Source organism: Ursus arctos, unplaced genomic scaffold (assembly GCF_023065955.2).
Source record: "Ursus arctos isolate Adak ecotype North America unplaced genomic scaffold, UrsArc2.0 scaffold_10, whole genome shotgun sequence".
Taxonomy (NCBI): domain Eukaryota; kingdom Metazoa; phylum Chordata; class Mammalia; order Carnivora; family Ursidae; genus Ursus; species Ursus arctos.
Window position 1 is genome coordinate 5,546,366 of NW_026622764.1, and position 18,326 is coordinate 5,564,691.

The following is an 18,326-nucleotide window of genomic DNA, read 5'->3' on the forward strand; positions in this document are numbered from 1 at the left end:
CATTCTTGATGAAACTTGTCTGTTAATTAACATCAACAGCAAATGGAAACTAACAGGACAACAAAGGATTAGCACACCCACTCTTCTCTGGAATTGACGCCATCTTTCTATGGCATGCCCAATAAATCCAAGCTGCCGATGGTTAAAAAAAAATAACAAACAGGTGTGAAGATCTGACTCACCACCTAGGAAAAGTTACTGTGAAGTTATACAAAGGGGTACTGAAATATTACAAGCGAGGGGGTGGTAGAAAGGGGTGTCAGGAGGTTGACTGATCCTGCTGCATAGAGTAAGGAGAGTGGTTTCTTTCTTTTTTCTTTAAAGCTTAATTCCTAAATTCATCCCATGCTGAGCTGAACCAAGATACTTTTGGCAAATACAAATGTGGATTTACAAAATTGTACTTTGGAATTATTGATATTGTCTGGCTATGTTGATTATCGTTGTTAATTTTTATGAACTCAATGGCTTTTTTTTTTTTTTATTTTATGCTTTTTAGATTTCTACCTGGACAAGGACTGGTACTATATCCACAGATAGGAGACAAATTGGATATTATTTGCCCCAAAGTGGACTCTAAAACTGTTGGCCAGTATGAATATTATAAAGTTTATATGGTTGATAAAGACCAAGCAGACCGATGCACTATTAAGAAGGAAAATACCCCTCTTCTCAACTGTGCCAGACCAGACCAAGATGTAAAATTCACTATCAAGTTTCAAGAGTTCAGCCCTAACCTCTGGGGTCTAGAATTTCAGAAGAACAGAGATTATTACATTATATGTAAGTATAATTTTATTCATTTATCTTATATAAATTAGAATAAGCTAAATAGGTTTGTATCAATTTTTTAAATTATTATTACTGTGGCAAATAATTTGGTGAGAATCTTTGCTGAAAATTGTCTATTTTTTTTTTTTAAGAAACCTAATTGAATGAGGGACCCTGTAGCAATAGTACTTGATAATATAAATACCAAAGAGGAAAAAACCTCCTAGAGTTTTTATAGTATTGCAATAAATGGATATATATGAATATACTCAGCATCTCTACTGACAAAAATATTTTTAAGGACCATTGGTGAGATCTCATAGGTATCTCTTGTGCGATGAACTTTCTCTTCATCCATCCATCCATCTATCCATCCATCCATCCATCCGCTCACTCATGCATTTAGTAACTTAGTATTTACCCTATGCCAGAAACTGTAAGTGCTAGGCATTCAACAGTGAACCAGGTGGTGTAATGGTGCCCGTTCCTTGTGGAGTTCATGGATTCAGAAGATGGGGGGATTACAGGCAAACCAGAATTACACATGGACGTGTTAAAACCAGATTTAGAAGAATAAGACAAAAAACTTGAGTTTGTTCAGTGAAGTACCTTTTTCTTCCATCTACATAATAATATGACACACTGTTGCAGGACACAGGTACTAGGTATCCTTCGGGTCATATCTGAGCTACCACTCACTTCACAAGTCTATGAAGGCAAAGGTGCGCGGATCCAATCACATGCCTACTAGGAGCAGACAGCATGTGGGCACAAAGGTAGGATTGTTCCAGGCCCAGAGTTTTGTCAGAGTGCAGTCTGGGTGATGACATCACTCAAGCAATGGAATATTTTTTCTTTTGCTTTGGTGTAAAACTATGCCCATAACTGGGCTGGAGTGTGCACGGGTTGTTACCACGGGCTTCGGTTCATCACCACGGGCTTCGGTTCGTCAGGGAATGCAGATCCACTCTCTCCTGGGCGCACTGTCCCATCTCTTGGTGATCCGGTGGAAACGGCTTTCTCAGCCTTCTGGCTGCTCTTGAGAGTGCAAAGTCAGGAATTCACTGAATACTTATTTAGTACTCAGTAATACACTGTTTTTTACTATGTTAGTTATTAAAACAAAGGTGGTCATAACTATCTAATTATCTCCGTCCTTGCTGCAAACCTGAAACACCAGGGACTGAAAACTTGTTTTGAAGCCAACTTGACACAGAGAAAGTGGCTTAGCAAGAGTTAGTACCACAGAGAAAGGGAAAGTGGTAAATTATAGATTTAAAGGAATAATTATCATAAAATGAAAATAAAAGCATTCTGAGGGATGAAACAAGGAGGCGGGGTGGTAAAGTGTACAAAATAACAGAGAAATCTTTGAAAATAGAAAATAGTTATTAGGTGAAATCAATGGAGCTATCGGAAGCCTAGTGGTTTGCTTATTTATTTATTTTAAAGACCTTTTAAGCAAGACTGTTTACCAAGGACACTAATGTGTAGTGCAGGGAACTGATGAATTCCTGGGGAAGGCTGTGCCCGGCTGGGTGGGTGGCAGAGAGCACGCACAGTGCCTGAGGGGGGCGCTCTCGAGCACCCAGTGCTCCTGCAGTGTTCAGCGTCTATCCCTGGAACTGGGCGTGCCGCCCAGGTGCACCAGCCGGCTCTTCCCTGGAGATGAGCCAATAGACCCAGATTCCGTCCTCTTATTTTCATGTACGACTTCACGAAGATGGCTTTGTACAATCTGCGCCCCCCCCCCCCCGCCCCCGAGTGCCCGCGAGGTTTCAGGAAACGTGGTGGGTTTAGCCCGCAGTCCGAGGTCGGAGCAGGAATGCAAACGCTGCGTGCTTGATGGCGACATCTCTGTGTGCAACAGAGTGAGCATTCAGTAACCACGTGCCATCAGTATGTGGCAGGTGTGTATTTAGAAGCACGATGTAATTTACAGTTCTAATATTAATCTATACAGTAATGGCATGTCCTATTGTTCTTTCTGTAAAAACTCATTATTAGTTTCAGTAGCAGGTAGCCAAGCTCCCTTGGCCTCCAGAACTCGCCTCAGAGTGACGATTTACTGTGTAAAGCCTCGTGGTAGCCTGGGATAAAGGAATCTTTCTTCAAATAGAGCTAAGTGTTTCGAGTGTGAACCAGTGAGGGGCTGTTGGAATGCTGCTGGCTGTGTGAGTGTCCGGGGCGGAGAGTCTGGCCAGGAACCAGGGAGACTCTCACCAGACCCCTGAGCGATCCCGTCGCGTCACAGACATAGGAAGACACTGCAGATACCTGGGAAAAGCCAGAAGCTCACTTCTCACGCCCACCCCCGGCCAGCAGAGCTCATTGATAGATAGACAGCTTTCCCCAGAAAGGAGATGACAGACGAGCAGAACAGATTTTAAAATAGTTTAAAAAGTTAATGCTGACTTTCCATCGCTTCTTCAAGAATTCCAAGATTTTTAAAAGTCACTGATTTCCACATCACACGATCACTCACATACACCCCAGAGTCACACTTGACTTAAAATAGTATTTACTCAGGATGGCATAATGGAGAGTTCTCAGATTCACAAATGTGTTTTGAACACCTCGGGTCCTCAGTTCACTTTGAGACCATTAATAATGTTGGTTTGTTAGACGCGGCAGTTCAGTGTGTATCCAACTCCAAATCTCCGTTGTCTGAGCGCCTTCTGCACTAAGAGTATGGGTATTAACATCATCATCAGTGAGTGCTGGTTCCTTGTCACGGGCAGGAACCAGAAAAGTGATGGTGTGGAGTAGTGCTACCCCCAAGGGGAACAGTCCAGTTTGCCAGTGGATGGCCCAGGTGTTGGGTAATTCCCCAGGTAAACTGATCCCAGGAGTACTGGGCCTGCAGCCCAGAGACCTGAGTCTAGTCCCGTTGCCTGTGCTTAAGAAGAAAGTCACTTTATCTCTTTGGATTTTGATTTCTTTTCTAGAAAGTTCTTTTTATCGTTGTTGTTATGGCCAGTGATGAAGGTCTGCAGTTCCAAACCATTTTTTGGTTGGATATGTACATCTCATGCAAGATCTCTTGTCAGTGTGTCTCTTCTCCAGTTGAAATGGATGGGATCTGCTATGAATTCTTCAAAGACCTTTAATTTGATTTATAGTGTTACCAGATTTTTAGAATATAGTTTATTGGACTTTGGCATTTTGGATGTAAATATTAATTTTTAATTGCAAGTGTATTTTTAAACCTACCAAGTATCCACTAAATTCCCTTAGGAAATGACATGACAAAATGATACGCTTCCTCATTAGTTCTTCTCATGGATGATTATTTGCTTTGACATGTGGCAAAATGATATACGTGGGTTTTCTTAATGTTTAGAATTGACTTTTTCAAGTGACCTATTTCAGTAATTAGCTTAGGCCTGATTTGCATTATCAAATCTCCTAATCTTAAATGATCCAAAAGTAGGGATGTTAGTGCCATTTGGTCTGAAAAAGCCCCCGTGTTCTTTATGACATTCAGATTCTTAATTGCCTTAAAAGCATAGTCAGCATTTTATATAACCTAGAGTTATTTTTGTCTTTAAAATCTTTTAAAGTTTATGAAATAAGTATCTGTTCTCAAGTGCCCATTTTCAAGGGAAGCTGTATCTCAGTAAACACGCCACTTAATAGGAGGAAAGCATTCCTGTGTTCTCAGCCTTCGTCCACATTTGTGTCAGTGACTTTTCTTGTAGACACTTTCTGTGCATGGTTTACAATTTCTTTTTAGAGATGATAACAAGCGCTAAATGAGTCAGCAGTTTTGGTCTGTCGGCCCTTTGCAACATCAGCCTTATGAAGGTTCTGGAGGTCGTTATCCAACCTCAGCATAGAACCTTGCAAAATACCTACAAAGAAGTTTTCATCACTCTACCAAAATTATGTGAGTCAGAGATGGGTGAAAAATGAGTGTCATTGTGTTGATACTTTTTAAGTGAACAGTGGCCACAGCAGAGCTGTGTGGCAGAGAAGGCCATGGGCACAAAGCCTCTCCCAGTTTAGCTTTATGTAACTTTTATGATATTTTACTTCAAATCCATAGCCGAGACTTGGACTTGGGGAATAGTCTGAAAGTCATGATTTCTAACAATTGTTTGATTAAAGGTTATTCTTTAATGTACACCCTGCTGTATTCACAGTGGGCCTTTCTAAGCTGCCCCTCCCTTTCTTTGCCTTGGGAAAGTCATCTTCGAGGAGCAGTGAACGAGTTTGACTGAGTCGTGATTTCCTAGGCTATTTGTTTAGTTCTCCAAAGCAATTTTTTTAAAAATCAGAGCATATGAAATTGGAAGCCTCCACAGTCAGCTTTGCTGTTTCTTAGGCATAAACGTCACTTCTGAGCAAAATTGCAAAATCAATTAAAATGCTTGCATATAAATATAACAAAACACTATTCTTCCAGAATCAAAACAGAGGAGCAGCAGATTCCATTTCCTGCATTTTTGTTAAATATATATGTATTCTTTTTAAATTTATATTTATTTACTTAGGTTTGTTTTCCTTTTGGGTTTGTTTTCGCTTTGTGTTTTCCAAGTTACTTATTTTGGGGAGTAGGTATGACAACTGGTGTAAAATATACCGGATGTACTGTAACCTTTCCCCACCCAGATAGTTGTGGGAGCTTTTGAATGTCCTTTGACGTGTAGATTTCTTTTCAGATACATAAGAATGTGTGGCCTGTGTAATGATTATGGGTTTTCTGTCATGAATTAATTTATATGGTAAATGTAGCAAAGGCTACATTTCCATTAAGTTTAGTGATAGGACAGTATCAGCCTGTCACTTATGTCCCTGACTATGGGATGAGGATTTATGTTTTAGACCTTGTATAGAATTGCCAAATTCCAGCATTTAAACACATTTTATTTCTAACCTACAACTGTCATCTTCGTAATGGAATGCCCATCAGACTCTTGGGTGTCTGGAGGGTTATCTATACACGCCACTTAGGGCGACAGATCAGCCTGGTAGGTGGGAGTCTGGAGTCAGACAGACCCCGGTTCTTGAGTGCCCTCCAACAAGTAACTTCCCCAGCCTCTGCCTTGAGCTCTTCATCTGTAAACGGGGCATGGTGTCAGTACCTGCCTTTGCAGGTCGATATGAGTTTAAATGGGTGTTAGTGTCGAGTGCTCATTTCCAAGGTTGGCTCCTAATAAGTACAACCAAGGGGTCCCCTTGGAGCAGAGCGTGTGAGGCAGAAGACCAAGGGCAAAGCGATGTCTTCCTACAAGCTAGCGGGCGGGGAAGATGTACTCACAAAGTGTAATTTATTTGCAAACCATCCATAAAATGAAACTCCAGAGAGTTTACAAGTTTCAGTAATGCTGCATAACTTAATTATAAGATCTCCGCTCTTTGTCTTCTTGGAGTGTTATAAAAGTTCTTTTGTCCTTGGGCTTCCTCTACCAAGAAACATGCATTTATATGTATCTTTTTGTTGGTGGAATTGCCCAAGCTTGTTAGCAGATCCTCTGTAAGACCCAAAAGAGACAGACCGGGAGGAGTGTTCTGTACATATAATCATTTCCCCACTTGTCATTTCACCAACCTTGCCAGAGCTTTTTCTCAGTTCCCCAGCACACAAAGGAAACACTGTATTTTTATTGATAATTTCGACAGCATCCTAATGGAGTATAAATATTCTCCTAGAGGAAAAAAAGTGTGTCAGGGTCGCCTTGTCACTGAGACTAGCTAGGAAAGAACGTTTCATTAGTCTGATAATTAGAAGTGTTGTTTCTATTATTTTTCAACATAATGTGAGATCCTCCCCTGAGTGTACTGAAGGCTCTTTCAGAGTGTATCAGTGAGACTCCTGGTTGAATTCCATATGAATAAAGCTTTACATTCTCTACAGTTAAGTTACAAAGTCTCAGCTTCTGCTTAACTGGAGATTATACTGAGAAACTTCTGGCTCCATTTACATCCAGTGGTGTCATCTGGGCGGGAGTGAGAGTCCTGTGAACCCTCTTCCTTATTCCCAAAAGTCACTAAGGAAAGAATAAGATGACTGATTCTTAAAGCGATGGGAAGACGAAGGAGGGAAAGACTAAAAACCCTATGTACAAAATAAGAGCAGAACAAGAGCAGATGAGAAATGAAGATTACTTGGAAAAAAAGGAATTCTTTACAAATCGCCCAGAGTAAGTAAGACTTCCTTTACAGTTTCATAAAATACATGTTAATATCTCTAGTGCATATATTTATAGCTTTTTCAAAGTTCACTTAGCCTTATAAATAATGGAACAATAGTAGAGAATGAGCGAGAGATAGTTTCTTTCTTAATAGCCTTTAAATATTCACCTTGAAGATCAAAACTTAAAGCAAAATAAAGCACTTGAAAAAAATAGCCAAGAGGCATAGACAGACATAAAAAGATCACGTTGAGAAACCTTATTTGTGTAGTTCTTAAGATTCACACATTTGTTCCTAAAATTCTGAGCTCCCAGGCTAGGTGTTTGATCACTTTAAAAAGGAAGTGTTGTGGCCTCACACACTCGGTGTCACTTTGCAGTCTCCAAAACAGGTGGCAGAGAAATTTTTATCACTGTGAGAAAACAAGAACTTAGAAAGTCTGAGTAGTTCCTCAGACAGTAGTTCCAGCAGCCATGAAATGCAAGAGTCAAGGCTCCAGCCAGGGCTCGGGGGCCCTCAGACCAGCATGTTCAGCCCGTGACGGTGCCGCTGGGTGACCGAGCGTACAGATGCATACCTCGTGAGATGAAAGGTCGCATACATACGTGTTCCATCCCATGCATGGTGTAGTAAAGGGCGTGTGCATACGTGTGTGCCTCATACACAGTGACAGTAAAGACTGTTATGTGTATACACAGCACATATGTCGCAGTACAAAGAAGCTCACACGCTTCGGACACCTAATGATCACTGTGCGTGTCCAAACGTGTTGGGCCTGCGCCCTGTTTTATATCGTGTAGCCTAGAACTGACTTCAGTCGTAGGCCCCAGAGCTGAATTCAGAAAATCCTTCAGGAACAGGAGGACGGGAGAAACGATCAACGGGGAAAGGGGATTGTAACAGCAGTGTATCAGATCTTTCACATTTCCTCTTTATTTTTAGATCTTTCCATCGATTCCATGTCTTAATAAGACTATGCTACTGTGTGTTTTTAAAAAGTTAACAAGTCCTTCAAGCCCCTCAATGGAAAGTTGCTAAGTAGTAAAATTATAAAAATTTTAAATTTTTCAAATACAAACTAAGGCAATGAGATTTCAGATTTCCATAATCAAATACAAGTGCTGGGGTTGAGATGGATGGGTGGATGGATGGACGGACGGATGGGTGGGCGGACGGATGGATGGACGGACGGATGGGTGGGCGGACGGATGGATGGACGGACGGATGGGTAGGCGGATGGATGGATGGACGGACGGATGGATGGACAGACGGATGGGTGGGTGGATGGATGGGTGGACGAAGGGATGGGTGGGTGGACGGATGGATGGACGGACGGATGGATGGGTGGATGGGCAGGCAGCACTTTCTGGCATGAGCATAATTGATGACATTACAGGGGGAACCAGGCTGTGTGTTACTAACAGGAGTTCTGCTTTGAAAATGGCTTTTTCATTAGTGAAGTAGCCAGTTTCATTGTACCTGATGTTCCACCAGGAGATGAAGGTATTCTTTTATTGAAGCAAACATGTGGAAAATTGCTCTGGATTCCTAGAGTATAGAACGTGTCCCCTGAATGGAATAAGGTTCATGTGTAGGGCACATTCAGACAGGGCACTTTATTGGGGTTACCACTGGTCTCTGGATGGTCCAAGCAAATAACATCACGTCCATCTAAACTCTTCTGCCATGGAGAATGGCGCATTTTCTCCTCTGCAGTGTTATATGCGAAACTGTCAGCAAACATTAATTCAGTCACTAGTGAAGTCTTACCACCCAGAGATGAACTCTGCCTCAGATGGATATTTTCCACTTCAGTGCTGCAGACGCCCAATTACTGGGCCATTAATATCATTGTATGCGATTAGTGACAGTAGAATGAGCAAAAAGTTGTGGGATGGGCGCCCTCCCCACCATGAACTTTTTACTCTGACCCTTTGCTATCTAGACATTTCCATATCTCTGCACAGATATTTTAATGATCAAGACTGTTAGAAAGCTGGGAGTGGGCAGTGGATGGTGTGCTAGAAATAATTCACTCGAACACATGCTTCTTCAGGTTCAGACTGTTTCCATGAGATATTATCACAGTCTCTTAACTGGGAAGTCTCAGTTTTACAAATCTGAATGCTTACGTAAGGCTAATATAGACAATAGGGAATAACATTTTATCTTTAGAACTCTTACATCATTCTTGCCGTGATTTTTTTTTTTTTTTAACATGAGTTCGGTCATTGTATCGAAGTGGTCATCTGGCCACCTATTTTTAAAACATAATTCCTTTTAGTAGATTTTGGCCCATACTAAGGTTGACTCTCATGCAGAAAGGTAATTGTTCTTTTATTGTTGACTATCGCATGGTCAGGATGTTAATTTTTTTTTTTTTTTAGTTGCTGTGACAATAAGATAAATTCCCTTAAAGCATACTAGATGAAAACTTTTTTTTAAATGAGATCTTATTGATTTTTTTTTTTTTTACCTAATGAAAGATTCACCTGCATAAATCATCCTAACTTTTATCCATAAAATCTTAGAAAGGGATGTTTTCCCTCAACAGAATTCCTTAGAAATCAAGGCACTAAGGCGTTGCAAGCAATATTTTCAGTGGAAATCGAGTAAACCACTCCATAATCAATCTCATGTGGTTAGCGGGCCTCTAGTGAAAGAAAAGAGGGACTGGTCATTTATTACTAGGACTGTTTGATCTTTCTCAGAAAAATGTCACTGCGCTGCTGGAGCCTGGAGGGTAGGTCTTTCGTTGACATATAGCCCGTGTGCGCATGCGCACGCACACGGTCACTGCGTTTCCCCGCCTCCTTTTCAGTCTGGATGTCTGACTCTTCAGGACTGTGTTATCTAAAGGTAGCTATGGCTCTTAGCATCTTTAATGATTGTCACGAACTGGATCTTTGTATACAGTTCTTGATGGTGAAAAGATTTCATGAGTAAGCGGGGATAGGATTTTGTATGCTCTGGATGTGGTGACTATTGTTGCTCTTCTCCCAGGAGGCTGGCCTCCCTCGATATTGGGCCAAGTCTCCTGGGATCTGTGACATAGGAGATACAATGAATACAATGGTAGTTCTACATAGTATCCTGTTGGCTCCCTCTCCTTCCCCCCGAACTACTGTAAGGTGGCAACGTAATAGAAGTCATTAGATCTTTTAGTAAATGCACAGACAGTTGACTGAACTGTTTGAAGGTTGTTACACCTCCTGTTATTTCTGAGCTGTCGATAGATATCCTGTCATTGTTCGTGATGAACCTTTGAAACTGAGGAAATGAAATTACGCTGTTTTATTCAAGAGCACCCGTTTGTATGTGATACCTGGTATCTTTACTCACATTTTAATGCTAGAATGCAACAGGGAAGGCCTAAATTGTGACTCCATTTTTAAATTCTTTTCTCCAAATCGTTCTGTCTAGCAGAGAAACTAATTAATTGTGCTGTGTAGAAGTCACTGGGGCTAAGTTATTAATTCTTAATGCATGATTTACTGCTTTAAAATTTCAAAACACAACCATAGTGATGTGGTTCTAATTCAAGTGATTCTTCTTATCATACTGGGACAGTGTTTCCTTGGGTGAGAAACACACACATCCTACCTCACCAGCCCCCTATACAGTGTTTAGACTGTGACCTATCCCCACACACTAAACTCAGTTTGTCAGATGCCAGCGAGCACTAGCTCGTCAAGTAGAGACTAAAACAAAACAAAACCAAAACCTTTTTGTGGATCTATATTTGCCTTTGAAAATATCTTCCTTTGTATTTTTCCTTTTTCAAATTGAGGCCATTTTAAGAAGCATTTATATGGCAAAGGTAAGGCAAATTTGGTTATTATGGGACAAAATGCCATGTGCTTTGAAATAATGCTGAATTTTTTTTGAACATCCTGCCGAACAAAAATAACGAGGCCCTTGGAAACTCACGATGACACATCCCTCGTCTCTCACACTGTAAATCCACAAAGAAAAACACATAAAAAGAAGTTAGAAGAAGTGAATTTTTCCGCCTTTGGCACATCATACAGCTGTTTCTGTCTCAGAAGTTTTTATTAATTACAGAAAAAGGCGTTTATTTTTGGCATTCTGTGAACGTTATCATCTCCATGTTTGGGATCTTTCTCCTCAGTCAGTATGTGAAAGGATACTCCTGACCCTCGAGGCATTCAACTCTGCACTGAGATCTGGAGATTGAGTCCCTGTTTCCATAGTACACATTGTGAATCTGAATTAATTTCAGGGGGTTAAGTAGATAGATCTTAGTTTCCTGGGTTGTATGTTCACAGTAACTGATTACATTTTCATCAGGCTCCTTGTTTTCCAACTTACCGATCTCATTCCACCTTTTTTTTTTTCCGTTAGACACTCAGAGAGTTGCTTGCCCCGGTGGAAGGCGGTAACCTATTTTGTGTGCCATGTTTATTCGAATCTCACTTTCCATGTGTCTCACTTGATTCTGCTGTTTTTAGTTCCTTGGTTTGTCAGGTGACAGGCTTCTGGTTCTTCTGAGTCTGTGTTGAACTTAAGGAGAGAGACCGATGTGTAGGAAGACTGGCCTGAAGAAATCAAAATTAGGAGGGTCAGCATATCATAACATGGTGGAAGAGAAAAGTACAGGGAAGATGATACTGATAGAGAATTGTCATAAAATGCTATTTGTTTCATAGTCAAGTAAGAGCAAATATGTCTATGTAGCGTTATATAAATTATGGTTTTTATTCTTATCAGACAACTGAACTCTGTGGCTTTACTGACCCTATATGCTTATACCTGTCTCTCTTTGGTCGACTGCTTTAATGAAGTAGATAAAAATATTTGCTTTTGAGTGTCTGTCAATCACCCTTGCCACCTGCCCCCTCTCCCCTGCCTCATCCCAACAAGCTACACTTTAAAACAGTTTGAAATACCCTCCGGAGTAGGAGTGTGTTTTTCATTCTCTCCAGCATAACCAAGAATTTTCCTTCATAGCTTCATAGTGAAGCTATATATTATCCTGGAGAATTTTTTTGTGCTGCTCTCATTCCTGACCTCTTTGTGAATGAGGCCCATATATCCGCACAAACCCAGCAGCGAATTCTCCATCTGATTAGCACAGTGTTCCCAATGTGATAGACTGAAAACAGCCCGCATCCAAAGCTGCTGCATAGCCCCCTGGGGTGCGGGGCAATAGCAATCAGACGAAGCCGTGTGAAAATGCACAATGACTTCCTCTCCGTGGGCACAGTCTAGAAAACACAGTCAGAAAAGATTCTTGCCCTTTTAGTCCATTTTATTCACTGGTTCTCTTTTCCCTACTCCGGTAACCAGCGTAGGACTGCCCGTGAGTCAGAACTGTAGCTAAGTTTAAGTCCGTGTGCAAATTCACGGGAAACCACAGATGTTGGCTGGTGCAATTTTCAGATGTGAAGAACTCTTAGGCAGTGTGAACTCAGGGTACTTTTTTGCTGAGCAATGATCTCCACCCACTGAAAATCAGGCCCCAGGGGAGCAATCTAGTGATTTCAGTATACTTACGACATGCAATTAGATCCCCGAAGCAGAAGCTTTTAAAAGCAGGCCGTAAAATGCCCATGTATCTTTATTAAACCTATTTTCTAACTGGATGGATAAACTTTTCTAGTAATTTTTAATTTTATAAAGTCTGTTTTTTTTCTCTAGGCCAAGGGAAAAAAAATGTCTGGGCACTAAAAGCTTAGGTATAACAGTGTTATTTTTTCTGTCTCTAAATGATTAAATGCAATTTCATCCATTTAGTAATACTATAATTGTGGCGGCATTAGCTAATGCCGGTAGAGAGACACAAAGAAAAACTAAGTATAATGAGGTAACAATTTATTTTTACTCTTTCTCTAAGTTAAAAATTCCTAATACATTCAAATCAACAATAAAAATATTGCAACATTGTCTCCTGAAATGGAAGTCGATTTTTATCCCCAAGCATTAGCAATTTCTTGTTGTTTTTCAAAGTCAGTTGCTAAGCCTGTTTTTAAAGCTTCTTGGTGACTGGGTGTTATGGCAGATATCAGAATATTAATCTTGTGGCTTTATTTCAAAGCTCACTGCCATAAGGAGGTGCAGTCAGGACAGGACACTTGTCAGGGTCCTTGCTCAAGGCAGGGGCAGGGGGACCTCAACAATGAGAGCCACACTCCCTACACTCCCTGATGAGGAGGTATGGTAGGAAGAGTGAGGTTAATTTTCATTATGGCATCAAAAATAAGTTCAAGTCCCTCCGAATTATTTTAGACTTGCTCTGAAGTTTGCTTTCTGAAGTTTCAGTTGGTTGCTGACATCTGAAAACCAGGTTTTCTGTGACCGCTCAAGTCATTTCTAACAGAGGGCAGGCAAAAAATCTTTTCCTGGCCGAACATCTTGCCGTATTATATAGTTTATACCCTTCTTAAACAACCAGGAATTGGGGATGCCATGGTAACATTAGTAATGAATTTTTCAATATCTTCCAGTAACCTTTGCTGCTCCCACGTTGAGTTAAAGGGGAATGAAGCAGAGTCTGGAATGCACATCACAGCATTCTGCCTCCTGGCCCCCCCTCCCCCCACCCCCCTCCCAACCAGCAGCGGCCTCTGGTGTCCAAGATCCCCAAGAACCATGCAAAGGCACAAGCTTCCATTTCCCTCTGTGCAACTCAGGGCCTGAAGGCTCCCGTCCCCCCCCCCCCCAAGGAATGAAAACGTTTCAACTGTTCATTCTCCTGCTGCACAATTTTCCTCCTCCCATCTTAGAGTCTGCGGATGCTAAATTATAGATGGCAATTTAATTTGAATACTTTGAGTTCTTTACATTGGGGGGTTATTTGGACAACATTTGGGGTAAACCAGAAGGAGCTCTGTATGAAAGCATTGATATTCAGAAAGGGCGTTGACCACAAATTAAAATCAAAAGAAAAAAAATCACCCAAATGACACCCATCTCTGTGCTTGCTTCCAAACTGACAAAGCAGCAGCAGTCAGCACTGTTGAATTCTGTTCCCAGGTGAGGCTTCTTTACCTTGTCTTACCCGTTCTGGTACTCACTCCTTTATTTTTTTCCTCTTAGATCTGAGTCTTTGACCTTATTACCTCAAGGTTAAGACAAACAAACCTCTGTACCCTCCCCCTCTTCTGTGCTCGACCCTTCAGATCTTATTTTTAACGTATTTGTTGAGCTGTTAGCCAGAAAAAGTTAGTCATTTAAGTGTGCTTTTGGGTGCACTTTTGCATGTGGGCACATTTCTGTGCATATGACTTAGGAAACATGGAGATTCCATTTGAATTAAGTAAACTTTTGAAGCCAACGGCCAAATGAAGACCTCAGCTTTTTGCGTTTTTCTACATGAGAACATATCCTAATTTTTGAGAAAGATCAACTGAGAAAACTTTAAATAACTAAGTGAAGATTATAGCACTGTTCTGTAATGGCCCCAAAATGGTGCCTTGTTATAGATACCCACGCTGTTTTAGGCCTTTAGGGAGAAAGGACACTTCGAAATTTAGGAACCTGTCTAGAGGAGGGAGAAGGGAAAGCAGATGGAGAAATGGAGAGGAAAAGAAGATATTTTTTATTAGATTCACAAAGGCATACAAAGTTTGTAGGTATTTGTTTTAACTCCTCTGCCAGATATTTTCTCAACAGTCTACAAGAAGATCCTGTCTTACTTTTTACCCCCCAAAATTATCGTGGCAACATTGCCCATTTTCCCAGGAGAAGCTCAGGTCAGCATCAGCGGAGGAGTGGGGTATGGTTGTAAGATTGTAAACTTTAAGGAAACACTCAGATAAGCAAAGAGATATTTATACACACAAGAAGCACCTATTGTTTTTATTGAAGACAGTGAAAGTAAAAGTTGGTAACTCAAGAACACAAAGACAAGTAAGTGCCTTATTTTGCAACTGATATAATTATCTGTAGCGTGCATATTTCTATGCGTGCATGTCTTTGAGTTTATTTTTACCAGAAATACTGTCCCTGTTTCCGTGCCTTGAAAAGTCCAGTGTTAGTAGACAAGCCTTTGATAATCCAAGTCGAGAATGACTTACGGTGCAGAAATGTATATGAAACACTTCTGTTCCTTGCCCCTTGAACTTTGGAGGAATGAAAATGTCTAGCACTCTCCACCTTCCTTTCTCTTCTGGAACTTGACCTGTAACTTAAATCCTCTTCCTCAGCAAAGTACCTGGCAGCCTCTCTTTGCACACCCTTAGTTACAATGCTATTCAGAGGACACACCATCCTAAGGAGACAGAACAGCAGTGTGTTTCGGCAGAGTAGAGCATAGGCTGTTTTTTAAAAAGTACTGAAAATGGTCAAATGCTCCATCATTCCTCCTCTTCCTCCCTCTTAAAGTGGGAAGCGAACCAAGCTGGAGAACAAGAGGCCAGTGGCTGCGGGACGTCCTCCCCACATACCCCAGGGTTGTTGCCACGGGGCCCTGCCAGAGCAGAGGACATGTGTGGGTCCCCTCTGTCGGTCAAGTTGTCCTCTAGCAGGTAGCTTGGTTGAAGGGTCGCCTGAGGTCCATCTTGGTAACACTTGCTATTTCTGGTCCAGTACAAAAAGCTGGAGAGAAACTTCAGAATTTGAAGACCTGAATCTTAGCCGGCTTCTTCATCTCGAATAAGGCTGGGGAAAGAAGGAAAGGGGGTGTGGGAGTCTCCTCTTCTAGTGTTTACTGAACTTGGATGCTTGGCAAACAGGGAGCATCAAGCTAATTGTTCTTGAAGCAGGAAATCTGTGCTCGAGGAAGCAGGTGTTGTGGGATGATTACCACGTTTTAAAGTGACTGTATTAACTCTTGCTCTTTTGACTTTGACCCTGAAATAGTCAGTAAGCTTTTTGGAAGATGCTGTCCCTTTTACGTATGGACTGTTACTAAATTGGTTGGTTCTGAAGGAAGGAGAGAGCACTTAAGTAAACTTGAAACCAGATCGCGCATGTGCACCAGTGTTGACAGTCGCCATTTTTCTTTCTTTTCTTTCTTTTTTTATGTTTGGCTTTCAGCATTCCATACTTTCAGAAAACTTGTGACTAAGAATGAATTCTTATTTTTCAAATTGTTTTCAGACATTTCATGTTCATGTAAACTTGGCTTATTGATTTCCTGATTTTTCTTTATTTTTTTGTTTTGTCCATTTTATTTTTAATCAGCTACATCAAATGGGTCTTTGGAGGGCCTGGATAACCAGGAGGGAGGGGTGTGCCAGACAAGAGCCATGAAGATCCTCATGAAAGTTGGACAAGGTAAAGACCATCTGCTGCTTCACGAAGCCACTGTAATCTGGTCCAGCCCCCAGCGAGTGCAGTGCCAGTGCTGTTAACGCCCGCCTTCACTCCCTCGTAGCTTAGTTTTGAAAGAAACCTTTCTCTGTACCTTGAGCCACTGACAGATTGCCTCAAGTCAATGTGACACACTTCTGTTATTGGAGATTCCTCTAAAAGTTAAGGTCAGCCAGGTCCGATGTCCATTGCCATATAATGTAAATACATATATATATATGCTCTTTTTTCTTAAAAGCGAAACACCTCTTTGATTCAAAAATTAAGATATCCAAAGTGAAAACTAAGTTTCTGCCATTTTGCCCATTTCTGCCTCTTGATTACAGAAGACTTTATTTCACTGAGCCTTTTCACATACAGATAACCTATTGCGCAGAATTATTCTTCTAATTAGACATCGGTATAGTAGTCAATCAACTTGCTCGTTTAAATTGAAATGTCATCTGCAGTGCTCTGCCTGCCAAATGCAAGAATCCCTATAGTTTGCACAGATGGCCTCACAATCTAAACCTCTGAAATAACTAGTATAACCGTTTTGTTTTAAAAGGAAAATGATATTCTTGTATGTCACAGTACTTTGCATAAAGAATCTTACGTTCATTGCTATTTATGCCTCTGAGATATACATCCAGAAGCTCCTAGGGCTAGATCTCAGTAGACGCCTGGGCTGTAAGTAATCTATTCTTTCTCATGTAGATGCAAGTTCCGCTGGGTCAACCAGGCACAATGATCCAACACGACGCCCAGAACTCGAAGCCGGTACAAATGGAAGAAGTTCAACAACAAGTCCCTTTGTCAAACCAAATCCAGGTATAGCAGCATGAGTGTGTGCGGATAGGTCCGTGTGTCCCGGGCGCCTCAGGTCCCAAGAAGTAGAACGGAGTCCCAGCACGTGGATACCAGTGGGGTTAACGTGTAGTTCCCGGAGCCGGTAATCTTTGCTCTCAGTTAGTTGTTATTAATTACTCAATCAGAATGAAATAACTCATTCCCACGGAAGGTTCACATTCAGAAGAGTAGAATTCATCAGATGTAGGTGCCAATTTTGAGCACCACTCATTCAGACCAGAGTTATTTTTATTGGTGACACTTAATCATGCCTGTTGCAACACTAGCTTAGAGCCGATGTTAATGTATATATAATTAATGTTCTAATCCCTCATCTAATTATATCTAATCCACAAAGAGCCCGATTGATCCACTTGAACATTTTAGGTGGCAGCATCTTGAAATATTGCATAATGCCGTTTTTCAGGTGGTTATACCGCTGAAATTCTTTTTTCACATTTTCGGTGTAAAATAAAATACCAAACAGATCCCTGGCCACAGTCTAGAATACCAGAGAAAGTTGGCTGTCATTTAACTTCATTTTCTTAACCGTCCTTGAACAGATAGCTATGTATTTGTTTCCACGCTAATGAAATTTTTATGTGGTGGCTGCTGGGCAGACGTCAGCAGTTTTGTATCCGGGATCCGTGCGCCTGGTTGGTAGTCGTGAATTTAGCATCTGCAGCGATATGCCCCCTCTTTCCAAGCGTCAAGGAGGGAAGTTGTTATTTCTAACTTTCAATGACAAGATGTGTCAAATTCTTGTGACAAACTGATAAATGGATAATATAATGATGCCAGGCAATTTTTTCGTGCTTAACATTTGGGTTGGCAGCCTGTTCAGTGTGAGAGTTTCTGCCGCCTTCCAAATATATTTTAGGTGTAAATCAAATAATACAAATGAGTTACGAGTTGAACGTTTTCCCGGGCCCCAGCAGTCCCTGGGCGTTCTGGGCCGCGGGGCTAGTAGGCAGGGCTCGTCTTCAGAACGCAGGCGGTTTGAGATTCCCATGAAGCCAGCGCCCCCGGAGGAAAGCAGAGGGGCAGGGCGCACGCAGGCAGGAGTCACTGGCCAGGAGAAGGGGCTGCTTCCTGCGTGTGTCCCCGCTGCGGCCGCGGGCCGGTTCCAAGGCGTAGGCAAGCTCCCGGGTGGCCGTCACAGCCCGTCCCCCGCCGTGGATGGACTGTGGCGCGTGTGGCTGGGAGCAGCCGGCAAGGCCGACCCGGGGTCGCCTGCCCTGACGTCCAAGCTTCGGCCACTGGGGCGGGGCTCTGAGGCGAGGGGCGGAGTCTGGCGGCCACCTGTACGTTTG

At 41.8% G+C, this 18,326-nt stretch overlaps 1 protein-coding gene across 1 annotated transcript in view; it reads left to right on the forward strand.

Annotated features, from left to right (window-relative positions):
• The window catches only part of EFNB2 (ephrin B2), a 43,731-nt gene that overhangs the window by 21,643 nt on the left and 3,762 nt on the right, over positions 1-18,326 (forward strand). Inside the window, exons 2-4 of the mRNA XM_026493581.4 lie at positions 500-783; positions 16,057-16,149; positions 16,882-16,995. Coding sequence (XP_026349366.1) covers positions 500-783; positions 16,057-16,149; positions 16,882-16,995 — 491 coding nt within the window. The remainder of the gene's footprint in view (positions 1-499; positions 784-16,056; positions 16,150-16,881; positions 16,996-18,326) is intronic.